Raw genomic sequence first — 23,334 nt, 5'->3', positions numbered from 1 at the left:
CAATGCAATGAGTACAACAAATAAAGCAGATGAGCTGAGGGCACAGATAGACACGTGACAGTATGATATCATAGCTATTACAGAAACATGGCTTAAGGAGGGACAGGAATGGCAGCTCAACATTCCTGGTTACAGGGTTTTCACATGCAATAGAGAGGGGGATAAGAAAGGAGAGGTAGTGGCAATTTTGGTCAAGCAAACTATTACAGCTGTGAGGAGGGATAATATGTTGGAAGGTTCATCAAATGAGGCCATATGGATTGAGTGAAGGAACAAAAAAAGGAGCAATCACACTGCTGGGAGTGTACAATAGGCCCCCAAACAGTCAGAGAGAGATAGAAAAGCGGATATGTAGGCAAATCTCTGAGAAGTGCAAGAACAATAGGGCAATAATAGTAGGGGATTTTAATTATCCCAATATTAACTAGGTTAGTTTTGGTGTGAAAGGAATTGAGGGAACAGAATTCTTGAAGTGCATCCAGAAGAACATTTTTGCCCAGTATGTAGCAAGTCCAACAAGAGAGGGCGCAGTTTTAGACTTAATTTTCGGAAATGAAGATGGGCAGGTGTAAGGAGTGGCAGTGGGAGAGCATTTTGGTGGTAGTGATCATAATTCAGTTAGTTTTAACATAATTATGGAATTATGGAAAGGCCCAGATGAGATGTATCCCAGGCTGTTATGTGAGGCAAGGGAGGAGATAGCAGGAGCTCTTACACAAATTTTCAAATTCTCTCTGGCCACAGGAGAGGTACCAGAGGACAGCGAATGTGGTACCATTATTCAAGAAGGGTAGCAGGGATAAACCAGGTAATTACAGGCCAGTGAGTCTCACATCAGTGGTAGGGAAACTATTGGAAAAAATTCTGAGGGACAGGATTAATCTCCACTTGGAGAGACAGGGATTAATCAGGGATAGTCAGCATGGTTTTGTCGGGGGGGATCATGTCTAACAAACTTGATTGAATTTTTCGAGGAGGTGACTGGATGTGTAGATGAGGGTAAAGCAGTTATAGTACATGGACCTCAGTAAGGCTTTTGATAAGGTCCCGCATGGGAGATTGGTTAAGAAGGTAAGAGCCCATGGGATCCAGGGCAATTTGGCAAATTGGATCCAAAGTTGGCTTAGGGGCAGGAGGCAGAGGGTGATGGTCGAGGGTTGTTTTTGCGGGTGGAAGCCTCTGACCAGTGGTGTACTGCAGGGATCGGTGCTGGGACCCTTGCTGTTTGTAGTGTACATTAATGATTTAGACGTGAATACAGGAGGTATGATCTAAAGGCCGGCTACCCGACCCAAACCTGATGAAACTCGACGACATGTGTCGGGTTCAGGTTGGGTTGCACTTCTGGGTCCGGCATTCGGGCTCGGATCAGGCCAGATTGGACACGCTCTATCACAACCTCAGGTAACTGGCTCCACTGTTAATTTAATTTTTGGACTAGAAAGGTGGTTTTGTTACAGTTATTTTAAGCTTGTGCAGATCAGCAACAAAGTGAAAAACGGAAGGTAGGTTAACTGATGGTTGGGTCGGGTCGGGCGCCGGAAAAAATGGAAGGACTCGGGCTGGGTCAGGCTTGGGGTCGGATGTGGTTCTGTCGGGCTCGGACTGGGTTTGGTTTGCAGACCCGAGCCGGCCTTTAATATGATCAGTAAGTTCGCAGATGACACGAAAATTGGTGGTGTCATAAATGGTGAGGAGGAAAGCCTTAGATTACAGGATGATATAGATGGGCAGAGCAGTGGTAAATGGAATTTAATCCTGAGAAGTGTGAGGTGATGCATTTTGGGAGGACTAACAAGGCAAGGGAATATACAATGGATGGTAGGACCATAGGAAGTACAGAGGGTCAGAGGGACCTTGGTGGCCTTGTCCATAGATCACTGAAGACAGCAGCACAGGTAGATAAGGTGGTTAGGAAGGCATATGGGATACTTGCCTTTATTAGCCGAGGCATAGAATTTAAGAGCAGAGAGGTTATGATGGAGCTGTATAAAACGCTAGTTAGGCCACAGCTGGCCACTACGGGCCAAGTGCTAGAAAATGGGATTAGAATAGATAGGTGCTTGATGGCTGGCACAGATACGATGGGCTGAAGGGCCTGTTTTCTGTGCTGTATAACTCTATGACTATGACAGAGATGGAACAGGAGTTAGAGTTTTCAATTGGGGCAAGGCAAATTTTACTCAACTGAGGAGTGATTTAGCGAAAGTTGAACGGAAACAGCTACTTGAAGGTAAATCAGTGTCAGAACAGTGGGAGGCATTCAAAGGGGAGATTCAAGGGGTTCAGGGTAAACATGTTCCCACAACGAAAAAGGGTGAGGGGGCCAAATCTAGGGCCCTATGGATGTCATGCCGCCTACAGGGTAAGATAAGGCAGAAAAGGAAAGCTTATATCCGACCCTGAGAATTCAATACTCAATGCGTTGGAGACAGTACAGAGAAGGTTTACTAGACTAATACCTGGAATGGGCGGGCTATCTTACGAGGAAAGATTGGACAGACTAGGCTTGTATCCGCTGGAGTTTAGAAGAGTAAGAGGCAACTTGATTGAAACTTATAAGATCCTGAGGGGCCTTGAAAGGGTGGATGTAGAAAGGATGTTTCCCCTTGTGGGAGAATCTAGAACTAGGGGTCACTGTTTAAAAATATGGAGTCGCCCATTTAAGAGAGATGAGGAGAAATTTTTTCTCATAGAAGGTCATGAGTCTTTGGGATTCTCCTCCTCAAAAGGCAGTGGAAGCAGAGTTTTTGAATATTTTTAAGGCAGAGGTAGATAGATTCTTGATAAGCAAGGGGGTGGAAGGTTATCAGGGGTAGGTGGAAATGTGGAGTAATCAGTTCAGCCGTGAACTTATTGAATGGTGGAGCAGGCTCGAAGGGCCGAGTGGCCTACTTCTGCTCCTAATTCATATGTTCGTATTACAGAAAGCCGAGAGGAGTATAGAAAGTGGAGGGGTGAAATCAAAAAGGAAATTAGGAAAGCTAAGAGAGGGCATGAAAGAATATTGGCAAGCAAAATCATGGTGAACCCAAAGATGTTTTATCAATACATTGAGAGTAAGAGGATAACTAAGGAGAGAGTAGAGCCCATAAAAGATCAAAAAGGTAACCTATGTGTAGGAGCGGAAGATATTGGTATGGTTCTTAATGCAGATAATGAAGTTAAGGAGGAAGAGTGTGAAGTATTGGATGTGATAAACATAGGCAGCGAGGAAGTATTAATGGGAGTAGCATCCTTGAAAGTTGATAAATCACCAGGGCCAGATGAAATGTACCCCAGGCTGTTAAAAGAAGCAAGAGAGGAAATAGTAGAGGGTCTGACCATAATTTTCCAGTCCTCACTGGATACAGGTGTGGTGCCGGAGGATTGGAGAATTGCTAACGTTGTATCTCTGTTTTAGAAGGGAGCGAAGGATAGACCGAATAATTACAGGCCAGTCAGTCTAACCTTCGTAGTGGGCAAATTATTGGAATCTATTCTGAGAGACAGGATAAACTGTCACTTAGAAAGGCACAGGTTAATCAATAATAGCCAGCATGGACTTGTTAAGGGAAGATCTTGTTTGACCAACTTGATCGAATTTTTTGTAGTAACAAGGAAGATAGATGAAGGTAGTGCAATTGATGTGGTCTACATGGATTTAAGCAAGGCTTTTGACAAGGTCCCACATGGCAGACTGGTTAAAAAAAAAAATCCATGGGATCCAGGGAAATGCAACAAGGTGGATACAAAATTGGCTCAGTGGCAGGAAACAAAGGGTAATTATTGACAGCTGTTTTAGCGACTTGAAGGCTGTTTCCAGTGGCGTTCCGCAGGGCTCAGTACTGGGTCCCCTGCTTTTTGTGGTGTATATTAACGATTTGGACGTAAATGTAGGGCGCATGATCAAGAAGTTTGTGGACAATGCAAAGATTGACCGTGTGGTAGATAGCGAGGAGGATAGCTGTAGGCTGCAGGAAGATATTGATGCTCTGGTCAGATGGGCAGAAAAGTGGCAAATGGAATTCAACTTGGAGAAATGTGAGGTGATGCATTTGGGGAGGTCAAACAAGGCAGAGGAATACACGATTAATGGGAAAATACTGAGAAATGTAGAGAAAGTAAGGGACCTTGGAGTGAATGTCCACAGATCCCTGAAGGTAGCAGGGCAGGTCGATAAGGTGGTTAAGAAGGCATATGGAATCCTTTCCTTTATTAGCCAAAGTATAGAATATAAGAGCAGGGTGGTTATGCTGGAATTGTATAAATCATTGGTTAGACCACAACTTGCAGTTCCGGTCACCTCATTACAGAAAGGATGTAATTGCACTAGAGAGGGTAGAGAGGAGATTTACAAGGATGTTGCCAGGACTGGAGAAAGCAGCTATGAGGAAAGATTGGATAGGCTGGGGTTGTTCTCTTGGAACAGAGAAGGCTGAGGGGAGATCTGATTGAAATGTACAAAATCATTAGGGGCCTGGATAGAGTGGAGGTGAAGAGTATATTCATCTTAGCAGAGAGGTCAGTGATGAAGGGGCATAGATTAAAGGCTGCATTTGCTGACAACGTAACCACAAGGTTGCAAATGCAGCCTGTGCCACTGAAACGTCACAGTCTGCGACGTCAGGCAGCTGCCAGGACTAAAGATGCCGCTGCTCAAATAATCACACAAAGGCAACCTAAACACATGACAGCACGCAATGGCCGGAAGGAGAGAGCGAGCGGGCCGGGGAGGGAGTGAGTGAGCGGGCCGGGAAAGTAGTGAGTGAGCGGGAGGGAGTGAGCGAGCAGCGGGGGGGTGGTGGGTGAGCGAGCAGCTGGAGGGGGGTGAGCGAGCGGTGGGAGGGGGGGGTGAACAAGTGACGGGTGAGCAAGCGGGGAGGGAGCGGGCGGGCAGGGAGAGGAGGAGGTCTTCTGCTGTACTCTCCCCGCTTCCCCCACCGCCAGTCTCTGCCTGCATTATGCGATGACATCATCTGCGCATGCGCCAACCAGTCCTGGCAATGCGGAACGCAGCGCATGCGCAAAGAGTAGGAGCCAATCTGCACCTGCGTGCAGTTTGGCGCAGTCTGATGACGTCAGCTGCCAGCTGCGTTGTCAATAATCACTTTGTAGATTTAAAGTGATTGGTGGAAAAATTAGAGGAGAGGGGAGGAAAAGCTTTTTCACCAAGAGGGTGGTGATGGTGTGGAACTCACTGCCTGAAAGCGTAGTTGAGGCAGAGACCCTCAACTCATTCAAAAGGAGTCTGGATATGCACCTCAAGTGCCGTAAGCTGGAGGGCTACAGACCAAATGCTGGAAGGTGGTATTAGAATAGATAGATTGTTTTTTGGCTGGTACAGACACAATGGGCCAAGTGGCCTCTTTCTGTACCTTAAACTTTCTATAATTCTAATTCTATGAGCTTTAGCCTTGTCTAAAATATGGAGAATTAATCAAAAGCCTTCCAAAAATTATTATATCTGCTAACCATTTCGAAGATTTCCCATAACCTACTGCTTTTAAAACTATGCTGGCCATTCTATGACCTCTGTTTTTGGAGGAACACCAAGAACATTCCACAAGATATGCTCAAGTATTTCACACTACGGATGTCAGTCTGGTCTTTATTTCCTGATTCATGTCTCATTGCTTTTTTGAATATCAGGATAATGTTTCATACCTTCCTTTCCTCAAATTTAACCCTGTATTTAAGGAGCTTCAATAAATGATCATCTGAACTCCTTTCATTTACGATTCGAGTGTTTATGTTATATGGTCCAGGAGACCTGTGAATATTTAATTGCTTGTTTTTCATATTAGTAAGCTTTATATCAGTCACATACTTTGGGAATAAATGTTAGGAACTGCACTTAATCCACAGCCGCCTTTTAGTGAAGGCTGGACAGAATTAATTCAACATTGTTCCATTCATTAAACCCTGTAATATTTTATCCAACTTTCCCCTAAGAGGACCTGTACATTTCTTTTAGCACTGTTATCTACTTTTTAAAAAATCTGGAAAAGCATATTTAGATCCCTTCTGCTGCTACCTGTGGTTTGCCTTTTTATTGTTCTCCTAGCCCACTATTTCAGTTTTCCTTTAGCCGATTATATGACCTTTCATTCTCTACTTCAAAAAAAATACTTTGGAAATGTTTCTGCTTGGCCATTAGATTGCTTTCACCTCCTTATTCAGCCACAGTACCTTGTATACCTTTTATTCCTCCTGTATCCCCTTTCCAAGATCTTCAACCCAGTCTTAAAGATGTCAGTCTTCCTTCTGCATACTTTCAACAATGGCCCAAGTGTGAATATAATATCTCTCTGATATATTACACTGCATCACCTTGGAATTGTCAGGTAGTGCAACTGGAAGGATCAACTTTATTCAACTTGAGTGCCTTCCGACAATGATACCATGCAAGCCCCAGATATGTTTATTATCTATTGATCCACACCTGGTCAACTAAAAAGGGACAGGATATCGGCAAAATTATATTTTCTAAAAGAGAGCTCCATTTTTGGGAAAAGTTGATTTGTGAAGCTTTGCTACTGGTATTCTATAGACACATTTTGAATCAATATAGAATGCTGATCTGGAACTGTAACAGTTTTTGTGGTCTCAGCATAATCATGGAAATCTGCTGAACTGCTAGCAATTCTTGTGGTGCTCCTCTGACAAAACCTTCTGGAGAACTGACTGCCAAACCACATTTCTCCATATTGATGAGGGACGCTGGTGTAGACTCCAGGTAAAGTTAAGTTCTTTGGTTTCTATGACTTTGGACTGTACTATGTACTAGCTTGAAAGGCTAGTTTGGCAGGCTGCAGAGAAAACCCACCACTGAGTGAATATACATCTTGCAGACACTGACACAAATTTACAGATCAGGATTCTTCAGGAAAACTCAGAACAATAATTTATTCTAATGGAAGAGTGGAATCAAGTATAGTTGCCAAACAACTCTATATAGGTGTTACAAAATCTTAAGCATTCATTTACCATGACTCAATGCATTCTCTGAGCAATTCACATATCTAGTTTATGCATTTATCAAATACATCGAGAGACCAAGTCACCGCACCCCATTAGAAGCTCCAGACACATCCTGGACTACTAAATATTGATAATTTATTGACAGTAGCTTACCTGTAATGCACTGAAGCTGCCCATCCTCTCTTCTTATGGTAAACGTCTCACCTGGGTTGACTTGGACCAAAATAACCTGTGATCATATACATTAAAATATTATTTTGCATTCAATTTTCAGTCAACAAAACGTTTTTAACTTTACAATTTTTAAACTTTGATGAACATAGGAGTAGCTGTGAAATACAAGAAAAACACCTGACATTTATTTAGCTTCTTAACACAGCAAAATTTCTCCAAGTACTTCATATTTGGGAGTCAGATCAGAGCAGTAGGCAGATTAGGGGAGGTGGCTCTAGATACCGTTGGAGAGATATGTTTTAAGGGGACTTTTGAAGATGGGCTGAGACGTAGTAAGGTGAAGGGGTTTAGGGATGGAGTTCCACAATGTGGGGGCAAAATGACTGAACAATCCATCAATGACAGTAGAGTGAAAGAGGGCAGAAACACAAAATAAATGAGAGCTGGAGGAGTGGAAGATGCAGCCTAGGAAGTAGAGCTCAAAGAAACTCCAAAGGTAGAGTGGTACAAGACTGTGGTGGAATCTGAAGACACAAATGAGGATTTTAAAATCAATGTGCCAAGAGGCAGGGATCCAATGGAGTTCACTAAGAAAAAGAGATAGAGAGACTACGGAGGTTTAGATTTTAGATTTAGATATACAGCACTGAAACAGGCCCTTCGGCCCACCGAGTCTGTGCTGACCATTAACCGCCCATTTATACTAATCCTACACTAATCCCATATTCCTACCACATCCTCACCTGTTCCTATATTCCCCTACCACCTACCTATACTAGGGGCAATTTATAATGGCCAATTAACCTATCAACCTGCAAGTCTTTGGCTGTGGGAGCACCCGGAGGAAACCCATGCAGACACAGGGAGAACTTGCAAACTCCACACAGGCAGTACCGAGAATTGAACCCAGGTTGCTGGAGCTGTGAGGCTGCGGTGCTAACCACTGCGCTGCCCTCGGTCAAGTAAAATTGTAAAAGGCCACTTCACCCAATGGACTGGGGGAAGATTTCAATAAGAGATCAGGTCTTAGGATTTACATGATTTCAAGCAACAGTCCAACAAGGGGAGTCACAGTTCTTGGCCAGACAGATGGACATCATTCATGTGAGTGGTTAACAGGAAGACAATTCACGAGCAATGACATGTGGAGGGGGAGAGAAGCGTGTCGGGGCCCCTGCATAAGGAGATAGGCGGGGGTTAAAGGCAAGAAAGACCGAGCCCTTCAGAACCCCAGCATTAATTGAGACCAGTAAGATTTGGATCAAGGATCTACTCATAACACCATAACCACTGCAACCCATGGAATATTTCAAAAAATATGGTACACATAAAATCTCTCCAATTGAGCCGCTTTGTGTAATCACTCCTTTCACATGCCATGCCTGTTTCCATAGAGACAGCAGCAGGCCACGAACATGTTAATTATTAAATTTTTGCTTTTTTAACTTTGACATATTACTAATGAAGGCCATTAATTTCATTTTAAACAGATTTTCCAGCTTGATATATTTTCCAAGGAAACAAGAGATAGCCAAAGATCAAGCCAGCTTTCCTTATATCATTCAATGGAGTAAAATGATCACTGCAGATTACGTACTGAATATTGGCTTGGAATTTGTGGGGTTTTTGACGGCAAACTGTCAATCTTCTAAACCTGACTGCACTTCAGGATTTAGTGCATGGCAAATCTGGAAATCCTAAAATTGTGGTCTGTCATTCACTGCTGTGCCAATGGCTGCACTGTGGACTCCCCTCTCCCCATCCTTAGATTCGGCAATCAGTGAAATCAGTTCATCTGGCAAGAACTTCCCCTATTCCCCATAGAAAGCTAAGCCTTGCTCACTGAGGTGTAACTGGGTCGTTAACGGCGATCTGAATAATAACTACTGCTGCACAACTGATTTGACCCTGAAAAAATGTAGAATGATGTTAAAAGTCTCCATTACAATTAATTACTAGATTTTTTTAAACTAGATTTTTTAAATAATTAAAAATTTTCTTTAAAGTTTTTCCATGATATTTTAGCTTTTACTTCCATCCCACGTGTATGTCCTAATCTTTATTTCAAGGTGTATACATTTTTTAAAAGTGATTTGATTATTAGTGCTTTTCAGTTCCTGGTTGGCTGTCTGTGAAAATTCTTGAATGTGGTTGCCTGCTTGGACAGCTTGATAATATTACTGCAGCTTGACGCTGGGAATCCCCATTAAAGAACGTTACAATCAATTGCACATTAAGAGAGTTGAAGTTCTCGCCACAGAGATCGCAAGATCTCTTAGCGCTGTCTTCTTCGAGGTCAGCGGTGCACGCCCTTGCTTCGCCACTGACTGCAATATCTAATATCAGGTAAAAAATGATTCCTCATGTCACCTCTGCTTCTTTAGCCAATCGCCTTAAATCTGTGTCCTCTGATTACTGATTCTTCTTTTCTGGAAATAGTTACTCCTTATTACTCTAGCAAAACCATTCATGATTTTCAACACCTCTATCAAATCTCCTCTTAATCTTCACTGGTACAAGGACAACTCCAGCTTCTCCACAAAACTGGAGTCCCTCATCTCTGATACCATTCGAGTGCATCTTTTCTGCATCCTCTCTAAGACCTCAAAATCGTTCCTAAAGTGTGGTGTCCAGAATTGAACACAATACTTATGCTGTGGCCCAACCAGTGTTTTATGGAAGTTCAGCATAACTTTCTTTTTTTACTCTATTCCTCTATTTATAAAGCTAGGAATTCCATGTGCTTTTTAACAATCACCTCAACTTGTCCTGTCACCTTCAAAGATTTGTGCACATACATTCCCATGTCTCTCCTACAGCCCTTTTAAAATTGTCCCATTTAGTTCATATTGTCCTTCCTCATTCCTCCTACCAAAATGTTTCACTTCACACATCCTCTATGTTAAATTTCATCTGCCATATGTCTGCCCATTTCACTAGTCAATGCCCTCCTGAGGACTATTAATATCCTCCTCACAGTTTACTAAATTCTGAATTTTGCATCATTTTCAAACTTTGAAATTGTACCCTGGAACCCCAAATACAGGTTATTAATATATATGAAATAGAGAGTAGTCCTGATATTGAACCCTCCTCCCCTCGATTCTGATAACCGTTCACTCTCTGCTTTCTGTCCCTTAGCCAATTCTGCATCCACACTGCCACTGTCCCTTTAATCCCAAGGGCTGTAATTTTGCTAAGTCTATTGTGTTGTATTTATCAAACGCTATTTGAAAGTCCATATACACAACACCAAATGCACTACCTTCATGAACCCCCTCTGTTACTTCACCAAAGAACTTGGCCAAGTTAATCAAACATGGTATGCCTTTAACAAATTTGCAATAATTATTTCAATTATTAATTTCATTATTGGTCCATACATTTTCAAATGGCAATTAATTTTGTCCTGGATTATTGTCTCTAAAAGTTTCCCCACATTCGGCTGACTGCCTGTAGTTGATTACTTTCCTCTTTTTTAGTGCCCTTGGATGCATCCCTTTTATACCTTGAGGTCTGCCAATCTTTATTTTCATCTTATCCAATATAACTATTGCCTTCTCCTTTACTGCATTCTCATTTCTAGTGAAGATGGATGCCAGGTACTCTTAGTATCTCAGCCATTCCCGCTGCCTCCACAAGATCATCTTTTTGGTCCCTGATCAGCCCCACCCTTCCTTTATCTACCTTTTTACTATTTATGTTTATAAAGTTCTGCACTAATCTATTCTCAGACTTTCTCTTTGACCCTCTTATTCCCTTTTTTAGATCTCCTCTGTGATTTCTATGTTCAGCTTGGTTCTGTACTGTACCGTGAACCTTACAATTGTCATAAGCCTTCTTTTTCTCTTTCATTTTAATTTCAAATCTTTAGTCATCCAAGAAGCTCAAAGCTTTGGATGCCCTTCCCTAAACCCTGATGGGAATGTAAAATAAAAACAAGAAATGCTGGAACCACTCAGCAGGTCTGGCAGCATCTGTGGAAAGAGAAGCAGAGTTAACGTTTCGGGTCAGTGACCCTTCTTTGGAACTCTGATGGGAATGTGTCTACTCTAATCATGAGATCTATGTTAAATTTCATCTGCCATATGTCTGCCCATTTCACTAGTCTATGCCCTCCTGAGGTCTGTTAATATCCTCCTCACATCTAATCATTAGATTACTTTTACCCAAATCATCTCTTCTTTGAAGGCTTCCCATTCAATTACTGTTTTGCCTACCAGTTTTTGATTTCAGTCCACTTGGGCCAAAATCCATTTCATTCATTGAAGTTAACACAGTTAAGTATTTTTACACTTGATTGTAACTTGTCCTTTTCCAGAACTACTTGAACCTGATGATATTGTCACTGTTTCCCAAATGTTGTCCCACTGAAACATGCTCCACTTGCCCCCACTTCGTTCCTCAGTACTAGATCCAGCACTGCTTCCTTTCTTGGTGGGCTGGAAACACTCATCAAGAAAGTTCTCTTGTACACTGTCATGCAGACCCCCACCTGCCAAGAATGAGGCATATTAATTTTGTCACATGAACATTGATTTCAAACTGTTGTTGGAGTGAGGAAATGACTTGTTAAACAGATCAGCCATGGCTGCAAAAAACATGTGCATACTAACAGACAGTGCTTGTAGAGACAAAATACTATCCCCTGGTCCACTTAACCCACAATGGACTTTGATCACCAGGCATTGAAGGTGAGGAAGCTCACATTCCAGGATGACTGCTAAGATGGCAGAATCCACAAACAGACGTGGTAAAACCAGCTAGCCACATGACTAACCTGCTGGGCCACAGAGACACAGAAGGTTGTTGAAACTGAGGCTGGAATAAGGATTATAACTACCAGATATTGCCTCAACTTTTTCCCCTTTATTCCTTCTACTTTTTCTGTCTGTGTGTGTCTATCGCGTATGCATGCTAGTGTGGTCGCATCGCATATTCGTAGTCGGTAAACAGATTAGAGTTTAAGATTAATAAACTTCTACCTTTCTTGTTTAAAACCTAAGAAAACCAGTCTGAATTGATATCTTTGCCTTACGATTGGAAAGCGGTGAACAAAGATTCACTAAGGGGGAGCTAAAATAAGGCTTTTAAAAAAAATTAAACCCTGTTACGGTTAAACCAGGCAAAGTCTGAGAGGGAACCCCTACACCCCTCTCACCTGGTCGTAACATACACATTTCAGCAACTCCTCTCCTTCTTTGTCCTTTAAACTGTTACAATCCCCGACTATACTAGGATAGTGATAATAGGGGACTTCAACTACTCTATAGTTCTTGCATCTCTGTAATTTGCCTGCAAATTTGCTCCTCTATCTCGTTCCCATTATTTGTTGGCCTACAGTATATACCCAGCAGCGAATTAGCTCTCGATTGTTCCTTAATTCTAACCAAATAGATTCTGTCGTTGGCCCCTCTCCAGTGGTGTAATAGCATTTGATCAATAATGACACCTTCAACTTTTGCTTCCCTGTCTTTACTGAATACCATTAGCTCGGAATATTAAAAACCCAATATTCCCCTTCTCTGAGCCATGTCTCTGTTATTGCCACTATATCATAGTCACATGTGGCGACTAGTGCCTGCAGCTCATCAACTTTATTTACCACAATGTCCAACAGTTTAATGTTTTGGTGGATGGGGTGGGGAGGAGTAGTTCTGTTCAACAAACAAGACATATGCACAATAAAAGATTTCAAGAATTGGAATTTACTGGTTTCTGATCTTTCAGTCTGAAGGTACAGAAGGCACATTCAAACAATGCAGATGGAACTAAAAATATAGGTGCTAAAATCCCAATGAGTTTACTCCACCAACATAACTGCTGCAGAGCAGAACTGTTATAAGCCAAAAGGGAATGTTGTAGGTCCTGTCCCAAATTTTGCGGATGAGATCATTCATAGAGTCGGGACGGGTCACCTGCCTGTAAGCACACTTCAATAGTGCCCGCCCTGATTCACCAGTGGGTGTTGGAGTAGCTTAAAGCAGCAGTTGTAAAAAGCCCCAGCTCTTAAGGGTATCAAAATGTGGAAGGTTTGCGTGCTCTCACCCAACTGACATTTCCAGAGCAATATACAGGGGGCAGTAACCCAGTAGAGCCGGGCTGCACCCAAATTCTAATCACTGTCAGGCGACCTGCATAACACAAGCCCTGGCATTGGATCTGAATTTAGTCTGGGGCTGGGCAAGTGCTGGGGCCACCACAAGAGTGTCAACAGTACTCAGTGCAGATCTCAATTGATGAGTGTTCCATGGAAGCCTTGCATGCACGTACAGGAATAGGGTGCGATGGGCAGGCAGGAAGCTTACCTGATTCCCCTGCTCAGCCAGAATTTCTTCGGCAGTATACATGAGGCAAAACAGAGTTCCACCCAAATTCTAGTTCCCACCCAACTAAAGCTCTGCCTTTCTATCAGAATTTCAGAGCCATATTGTATAGCAGTGAACATATTTATTCCAACAGATTTGGTTTGTACACTTCCCATATTCAGCACTAAATTAGAATGAAATTCCCCAATAGGTCTGGGAACAGGAAGTTACCTAGCGTCATGAACAGATTACATAAGCGGGCAAAATTAGACCAGATAAAGTTCAATGTGGGGAAGTCATCCATTTTGCTTTCAAGACAGACAAATGAAGATTATTTTAATAACAAGAGACTAGGAGCTGTGGATGAACAAATAAATTTACGTTTCCAAGCACACAATTCATTAAAAGCGAGTGCACAGGTTTAAAATGTAATCAAAAGGCTAATGGAATGTTGACCTTTATCACAAGGGATACAAAGGAGAGGAAGTTGTCACTCAGTTCGATAGAGGTTTGGTAAGACCCCTCTGGAGTAAAGAGTTTTGGGCATCAAACCTCATTTTAAAAAAATCATTCATGGGATGTGGGCGCCGCTGGCCCATCCCTAATTGCTCGAGAAGGTGGTGGTAAGCTGCCTTCTTGAACCGCTGCAGTCCATGTGGGGTAGGTACACCCACAGTGCTGTTAGGAAGGGAGTTGCAGGATTTTGACCGAGCGACAGTGAAGGAACGGCGATATAGTTCCAAGTCAGGATGGTGTGTGACTTGGAGGGGAACTTGCAGGTGGTGGTGTTCCCATGCATTTGCTGCCCTTGTCCTTCTAGTTGGTAGAGGTCGTGGGTTTGGAAGGCGCTGTCTAAGGAGCCTTGGTGCGTTGCTGCAGTGCATCTTGTAGATAGTACACACTGCTGCCACTGTGCATCAGTGGTGGAGGGAGTGAATGTTTGTAGATGGGGTGCCAATCAAGCAAGCTGCTTTGTCCCAGATGGTGTCGAGCTTCTTGAGTGTTGTTGGAGCTGCACCCATCCAGGCAAGTGGAGAGTATTCCATCACACTCCTGACTTGTGCCTTGTAGATGGTGGACAGGCTTTGGGGAGTCAGGAGGTGAGTTACTCCCCATAGGATTCCTAGCCTCTGACCTGCTCTTGTAGCCACGGTATTTATTTGGGTACTCCAGGTCAGTTTCTGGTCAATGGTAGCCCCTAGGATGTTGATAGTGGGGGATTCAGCGATGGTAATGCCATTGAATGTCAAGGGGAGATGGTTAGATTCTCTCTTGTTGGAGATGGTTATTGCCTGGCACTTGTGTGGCGCGAATGTTAGTTGCCACTTATCAGCCCAAGCCTAGATATTGTCCAAGTCTTGCTGCATTTCTACATGGGCTGCTTCAGTATCTGAGGAGTCACGAATGGTGCTGAACATTGTGCAATCGTCAGCAAACATCCCCACTTCTGACCTTATGATTGAAGGAAGGTCATTGATGAAGCAGCTGAAGATGGTTGGGCCTAGGACACTACCCTGAGGAACTCCTACAGTGATGTCCTGGAGCTCAGATAATTGACCTCCAACAACCACAACCATCTTCCTTTGCACTAGGTATGACTCCAACCACCAGAGGGTTTTCCCCCTGATTCCCATTGACCTCAGTTCTGCTAGGGATCCTTGATGCCATACTCGGTCAAATGTTGCCTGGATGTCAAGGGCAGTCACTCTCACCTCACCTCTTGAGTTCAGTTCTTTTGTCCATGTTTGAACCAAGGCTGTAATGAGGTCAGGAGCTGAGTGGCCCTGGTGGAACCCAAACTGAGCATCACTGAGCAGGTTATTGCTAAGCAAGTGCTGCTTGATGGCACTGTTGATGACACCTTCCATCACTTTACTGATGATTGAGAGTCGGCTGATGGGGCGGTAATTGGCCAGGTTGGACTTGTCCTGCTTTTTGTGTACAAGACGTACCTGGGCAATTTTTCACATTGCAGGGTAGATGCCAGTGTTGTAGCTGTACTGGAACAGCTTGGCTAGGGGTGCAGCAAGTTCTGGAGCACAGGTCTTCAGTACTATTGCCGGAATATTGTCAGGACCCATAGCCTTTGCAGTATCCAGTGCCTTCAGTCGTTTCTTGATATCACGCGGAGTGAATCGAATTGGCTGAGGTCTGGCATCTGTGATGCTGGGGACTTCAGGAGGAGGCTGAGATGGATCATCAACTCAGCACTTCTGGCTGAAGATTGTTACAAATGCTTCAGCCTTATCTTTCATACTGATCTGCTGTGCTCCCCAACATTGAGGATGGGAATATTTATGGAGCCACCTCCTCCAGTTAGTTGTTTAATTGTCCACCACCATTCACGGCTGGATGTGGCAGGACTGCAGAGCTTAAATCTGATCCGTTGGTTATGGGATCGCTTAGCTCTGTCTATCGCATGCTGCATATGCAGTTTGGCACGCAGGTAGTCCTGTGTTGTAGCTTCACCAGGTTGACACCTCATTTTGAGGAATGCCTGGTGCTGCTCCTGGCATGCCCTCTTGCACTCTTCAGTGAACCAGGGTTGGTCTCCTGGCTTGATGGTAATGGTAGAGTGGGGGATATGCCGGGCCATGAGGTTACAGATTGTGGTTGAGTACAATTCTGCTGTTACTGATGGCCCACAGCGCCTCATGGATGCCCAGTTTTGCATTGTTAGATCTGTTTGAAATCTATCCCATTTAGTACCACACAACACGAAGGAGGGTATCCTCGTGAAAGAATGATGGCCTTTGAGGGGTACAGGGCAGATTCCCAGAATGATACTGGGGTTAAAAGGTTAAATTATGGTGGATAGGTTCCATAAACTTTGCTTGTATTTCCATTAAGTTTAAATGGTTGAGGGGTGCTCTAATCATGGTATTAAAAATGATTATGGGATTCAATAGGGTAGATACAGAAAAATTATTTTCTCTGGTGACAGACTCAAGAACAATGGATCACAAACTTAAAATTAGAGCAAGGCCATTTGGGAATGAAAGCAAGATGCACTTTTGCGCACAAAGGTAGTGGAAATATCTTTCATCTCTCCCCACCACTCACCCCTCCAAAGCCTGTGGCTGCTCAGCCAATTGAAATTTTCAAGACTGAGATCGACAGATTTTTATTCGGTAAGGGTATAAAGGAATATAGGGCAAATGCAGATAAATGAAGTTGAGATACAGAACTGCTTAAATGGTGAAACAGGCTCGAGGGGCTGAATGGCCTACTCCTGTTCTTACATTGTCTCATATTTGTGCCTTTAATGAAGTATATGCTATTCCATGCTAAATTATCACAGTAATAACCATAGCACAAACTCTACTTAGAAAAAGAAACAAAATATATTTGACATTTAATTATCCCAACCCAAACTGAGGCTCTATTTTCACCTCAGCCACAACAACGATAAGTCATCCAGGTAATTGCAGATGGTATCTGGTCATTTGACATACATTAAGTATATGCTAATGAGGTTGACCCAGCTCGGTTGTAAATAAGGCCATCAGGATCAGGCCTCCAGATATTTCTGGCCTCAAGCAAATTGACGTCTAATCAAGGACAGAAGAACTAAAAGCAGCCATGGCTCAGCTGGTAGCACACTCACCTCTGAGTCAAAATGTTGCGGGTTCAAGTCCCAATCCAGGACTTGAGCACAAAACAGAAAGCTAACATTCCAGTGCTGCTAAGGGTGTGCTGCATGGTCAGAGGGTGCCGTGTTTTGGATGAGGGTAGCCCAGCCTACCCTCTCAGGTGGACGTAAAAGATCCCATGGCACTATTTTGAAGAGCTGGTGATTTATCCCTGGTGCCCTGGCCAATATTTATTTCTCAATCAACATCACAAAAACTGATTATTTGGTCATTATCACATTGCTGTCTGGGGAGCTTGCGGTGCAAAAACTGGATTTCATGTTTCCTATATTAGTGATTACAATTCAAAAGTACTTTGTTGGCTGTAAAGTGCTTTGGAATGTCCTGTGCTCGTGAAAGGCACTATACAAATCCAAGTTATTTTTTAAACTGTAGATGAGACATCCCAAGCATCAGAGAAGGCTTCATAAATATTACATTATATCAAATACAATGGGGTGTTAATGAATATTTCTAAAAATAATGGGAGGGACTGACGGTCAAATTGCTGTTGCAGTTGTATCTTGTAATTTTACTATGCTCCCAGTGACTTTTGTAACAAACACATTCCCAGGTTGGTATGAAATGTGTCTCGGCACTATTTTATATTAACTACTTATATTTGTACAATGCGATTAACATCTCAAGTTGCTTCATTTAAATGAGAACTGACTGAACAGCATGAAAATTGTAATAATGTACTGAATGTACAATCAAAAAGATCATTTTGCAGCAGAGGCTTTTAAAATGTGGAGAGATAAGCAACAAGGCAAAGTTTAAGGATTAAGTTCCAAAGCGTAGGAAACGAAGGCTGAAAGTCTCGTCATGCAGCAGAAGGGATCAGGAAGGGGTGGGGTGGGGGGGGGAAGAGAAGATGTAGGGGGCCTGAGTTAGAAGACCTTGTACAATGGGCTGAGGAATTTGCAAAGGTTGGAATGGGAAGGACAAAGATGGATTTATAAACAAGAAAAAGGATTTTGAATTTGCTGTTTTGAGATTTTAGGAGTTAGTATAAGCCAGGAGTAATGGCAAAGGGGACTCGGTGCCAAACTGAAGTTTGCACAAGTTGAAGTTTGTGTAGAATGGAACTCAGAAGGCTAGTGTGGTGGAAACATAGTTGAATCTTGAGGTATTGAAGGCATGCACAAGCTACTGAGAATGAGACTTGACCAGAGGCAACACTGGGGGTAGAAGTATACTATCTTACTGATGAATGAGATACTGGATTTATCTAGGGATCACAAAGGATAGAGAGGTTGAGCATCTTCTAGACTACAGTAAGTAGACAAGGAGGGATGGAGCTGGGTGAATAAGGAGGATTCCGTTTTTCCAATGCTTAATTCAAGAAATTTTTAGCTCATCAATTTGACTTCCACCCCATGGTATTAAAATAAATAGATGAGGAAATTGCGGAGTAGCTCTCTAAATTCAGGAATTGTGCCTTTGAATTGGGAAATTGCAAATGCCACTCCATTATTAAGAAGGGAGGGAGAAACCAGATGACTGCAGAGCTGTCAATTTTACATCACTTGTTTCCCAGGCCTCAGGTAACCTGGCATCTGAAGCGAGGCTAGCACAGCTTCAAGGAGAAGGTAAGTGCCTTTATAGCACTGCATCATTTGTAGGGTAGTTACTGGAATCTATCAGAGACAAGGCTCCGATATTGACAGAGGCGGGTTGTGTAGGTGGAGGGGTCGGAGTTTCAGAATGGATACCTGGAAATCCAGTCAGCCCGCATGCTGTGGAGTTTTAACTCCAGAGTGCGATTTTTCTCCTTGACAGGCTCCCCCCCAGGAAGTCAACTTAGTTGACAGGCTTGGCATCCAGTTGGATGGGGTGGGCTCCAAAGCAATTTGGAAGCCTGCAGCTATTACTAGTATGCCAGGGACATAGGTTTGGTGGGGTGGGGGGTGCAGAATGGCAGGTCCAATGCCCAACCCAGTGAAACCTTGCATGAGGTGGTGGGGGGAGCTTTGGGGGTTGGGTGGAAGCACTTCTGCTTCTCCTGGCCCACAAGCAGTGCTATAAAGGCACTTACCTTCTCCTTGAAGCTGTGCTAGCCTCGCTTCAGATGCCAGGTTACCTGAGGCCTGGGAAACCCAGCTGGTCACTGTTAAAAGCAGGTCAAATCAAATTTTTAAATTGCCAACCCACCTCCTGGAAGCAGGCTGACTGTCTGTCCCTCGTCCTGCCTCCGTTAATCCCAGAAGTAGGTGGGTTGGAGTCGGGTTTGAGATTTTTAAAATTGTAACATCTGATCCAAACCCAATTTATCCAGACTTGGGGATTAAAATTTACCCCAAAGTGATTGAGTGCTTTAACAACTATGAGCTGATCTCAGAAAGGCAGTATGGATTTGTAAAGGGTAGTTCATGTCTGACTAATCCAGCTGAATTTTTAAGTGACTAACATGGTGGACAGGGGAGTGTCTATGGATGTTGTGTTTATGGACTTCCAGAAGGAATTTGATGTGGTTCCCTACAATAGATTATTATAACTGAGAGCGCATGGGTTTGTAGGTGACATAGGTTGGAAATTGGTTGAGAGGCAGGTGACAGAAAGTAGGAATAAAGGGAGCGCTCTCTGATTGGTAGGATGTGATAAGCAGCATTCCCCAAGGATCTGTACTGTAGTCTCAGCTTTTCACCATATATATTAATGATGTGGATGAAGGAATAGAGAGTTGTATATGCAAATATGCAGATGACACCAAGTTAGAAAGCACAAGTTGTGGTTGGGAGCAGCACGTTAAAAAGGATCATAGACTAATTGAGTGGGCAAAACTATGGCTATGGAGTTCCATGGAGGAAAGTGTGAGGCCATCCACAATGAATGAGAAAGGCAAATCAGACTATTTTCATAATGGGGAGAGACTACAAGATGTGGAAGAGCAGTGGGACACTGGTGCCCAGGTACAGAAGTCACTAAAAGTAATCAAAGCAGCTAATGGAAGGTTGCCTTTGATCTTCAGGGGGTTGGAATTCAAAAATGAAGTGATACTGCTGTTGTACAGTGCCTTGGCAGACCCATCTGGGGAATTGTGTTTAATTTTGGGCACTGCGCATCAGGACAGCTCTATCAGCCTTTGAGAGGTTATAGTGTAGATTTACCAGAATGATACCAGGGAGTTAAATTATGTGAACAGCTTACATACACTTGGTTTACAATCCCTTGAGTTTATACAGCTGAGGGGTCATCTAATTGTGGTATGTAAAATGATAAAGGGATTCAGTAGGGTAGATACAGAGAAACCATTTCTTCGGCTGGGGGAATCCAGAACAATGGGTCACAACCTTAACATTAGAGCCAAGCCATTTAGCAGTGAAATCAGAAAGTACTTTATCACAGTTGCAATCTGAAACTTTATCCCCAAAAAGGGTGTGGATGCTGAGTCGATCAAAAATTTCAAAGTTATGATCAACAGACTTTGTTGGTTAAGGGTATCAAGGGAAATGGATTTGTGATATAGATCAACCACGATATAACTGAATGGAGGACAGGCTGGAGAGATTGAATGATCTGCTCCTGTCCCTATGGTCCTCAATTAGAAGGCTAGTCTAACAACAGAGTTTCCAGGATGATGTAGGCTGAGATCTGCCAGTCAACATATATATAGGAATAAAAAAGCCCCCTACTTCAAAATAAACCTCTCTCAGTCATGCCTTACATTTATTTCACTGGCAAAACCATTATTCACTATGATTTTTCCCAAGAAATAAATGTAAGCCAATAGTTATCTTACTGATAGACAATCATGCTAGTTTTGATCAAGATGATGGTTTATTATCTACTTAGGTTTCAGAAGAGTTGGTGATAAAATAATACACCTTTTTTTTTTTTTTACAGTAAATAAGACATACATAAATTGCCAAAACACTTATTTCGAAAAAAAGGCATGTGCCTCCTTCCCCGCCTCAAAAAACTGTCTTTCATTATCTCACACTTTAATTGCTTATCTGTCATTTTTATTTTGTCTTCCACTCTTTCTCTGCTGCACACTTTATCCCCCAGATATCTGTTTGCCTTATTCCTGTTTCTGCAGGTCTTTCTTTTGCTTGCACTTTTTGCTGTACATCGCCTATGTCTTGACACTATCTCCCCCCCGACTTATTTCACTCCATACAACTTTCACACTCAATATTTCACTCAGATTTCCTTGTTCCTTGTTACAAGGGTTGGTTATCTCATTTCTCCTGTCAATGGGCTATGGGTCTGACCAACGCAGAAATACTTCAGTAAGTCCTCAAAAAAACAATGCCTTCACCTGTGTAGCTTTGACAACATAATTAACTTACCATTAACACAAATATCTAATTAGTTTAGACTCTTGCACAGCATAGTATCTTAAATCAAGGTAGTACAATATTGGAATTGTACCTAATCAGTTTTTCAGATCAGAAATATATTTAGAATTGAAAGTGCTGTACCTTGAGTAATTAGGAAATGTACTTTAATGTTCATGCAAAATGCTAAAATATTAATCATACAGGAAACTTAATTTAAATGCCAATGCTAAAATACCACAGCCAAGGAAGAAAATAATTAGATATGAAGTTTGTGTACTACTGCAAATATTGTAAAAACACACAGGAAATAAGATGGCTAGTGTTACGATTGTACTTTTATAGTTCCATGCTGAATCATCAAATATTTTCAACAACCTCTTTAAAAGGTAAACATGTTGAAAGAGTAAATCAGATCCACCCAGCATCATTTAACAGAGAGTCACCAGGGCTGCTGTGAAAACAATTTTTAGCTCAGCATCATTTCAATGCCAGGAGCCAGCACCTGCACACTTACAAGCTTGGAGGGGAGTGCAGTACTTAAAGGAGAATCTAGAGCGGGTGCAGAATGTGGTGTAGGCAAAGGAACGTGGTACTGGGAAGGCCAGGAGTTGGAGCACTTGGATAGGCTGGGAAGTGGGGCACTGGGACAGGATAGAGTAAGAGAATCCAGGACAGGGTGGACCAGGAATCCAAAATGTAAACAATGCAGAGCATGGGCGTATTTGCGAATCTAATATTGCATCACAAATGATGTCAGTTTGTTCATAATATTTGCAATGTCACCATACTATAAATACTTGTGTTACTTAACAACCATGTTATTGTTTCACAATTCCAAGCCTTTACCCTTTTCAAGGTGACAATGTTAAATAAAATGAGCATGGAGGACATAAAGGACATGACTTAAATAAAGCCAGAGGATGACACCCAGCTGCTGTTTTGCAGGCTTATGTCAAAATGTTGCCTCAGTATTAAAGAATATTTGTAATGATCTAGGAACCCACATTGATTGAGCAGTCTGATGGAATACAGCAGATTTTGTCAGAGCTGTAACATTCCAGTTAAGCTAGGCACCCCTTCTATTGAGGGTGTATAGAGAACCCATGGGAAAGGAAGTCAAACCTCACATCCAGGACACTGGTCAGTCACATGAGGGAACCAGGCCTTCATGCCAAAAACCTAATGCCTTGCATCCACAAATGGTATAACACCAGTTTGTAGCTACAACTGGAGTAACCATAAGCTCAGAATATGTTCCTTGTAGATGGAAACTGGGTTTGAGGAACAACAAGGTGAGATAAGGAGCACAGACAAGAAAGAGGCAATGTTGGTGTTCAAAGAAAGGTAGGCACAACGTATTTCCTGTAAATTGTTCTTGCTGGAATGTCAAAATATGGATCTTCATCTCTCTAGTTCCATGTAGTTTATAGATAGACCCCTTCCACAATCATGGGCAGTTTAGACTTCACTGGTTTGAAACTTTTGTTATTTTATTTTTAGTCTGATACTTATTTAAATCCAATATGAAATAAGTCTTGCAGGGCTGCCCTCTGATTTACTCTTAGTTGCTCCACTTGTTACAAACTAATATCTTAGATTCTGAAAGAGCAGTTCTAATTTCTTAACCACCTCATTTTTCCTGCTATGGAGATTTCTTTAGCAGATAGAAATCTGGATAACTCAAAATGCCTATTGAGCTTCCTTGTAAACCAGTGAAGCCAAAATGTATTTTGCAAATGTTGTGTCAATAGATCCCATCTGTTAAAAGGTTTAAAACACACCATTAATGATCACCAAAGTTCACTGATTCCAATGTTGCATTGATATGGAGTCTTGCTTGTTCAGATAGTATGATAATATTGTACACACATACATATATACCCTTCATCCCATTGCTCATCAACCTTTTAAGGTTCTGATTGCATTATCATCTTCAAAAGAAACTGCTTGAGATTTCCAAGGGGCAAATAC

At 42.5% G+C, this 23,334-nt stretch overlaps 1 protein-coding gene across 6 annotated transcripts in view; it reads right to left on the bottom strand.

The window, feature by feature from the left end:
• Positions 1-23,334, bottom strand: part of fndc3a (fibronectin type III domain containing 3A) — a 244,190-nt gene that overhangs the window by 154,703 nt on the left and 66,153 nt on the right. For 5 of the 6 annotated variants that reach the window (XR_010975793.1, XR_010975792.1, XM_068040296.1 and 2 more), the window contains exon 3: positions 7,117-7,192. Coding sequence is in view for 3 of the 6 variants with exons in the window: in XM_068040296.1 (XP_067896397.1) it covers positions 7,117-7,192 (76 nt within the window). In the remaining 3 variants the exon portion in view is untranslated. Of the gene's footprint in view, positions 1-7,116; positions 7,193-23,334 lie in introns of those variants that run through there. The other variant, XM_068040295.1, reaches the window with a different exon arrangement.

Source organism: Heterodontus francisci, chromosome 10, assembly GCF_036365525.1.
Source record: "Heterodontus francisci isolate sHetFra1 chromosome 10, sHetFra1.hap1, whole genome shotgun sequence".
Taxonomy (NCBI): domain Eukaryota; kingdom Metazoa; phylum Chordata; class Chondrichthyes; order Heterodontiformes; family Heterodontidae; genus Heterodontus; species Heterodontus francisci.
Note: the sequence above shows the minus strand (reverse complement) of the source record. Positions and strands in the feature narration are given on the sequence as shown.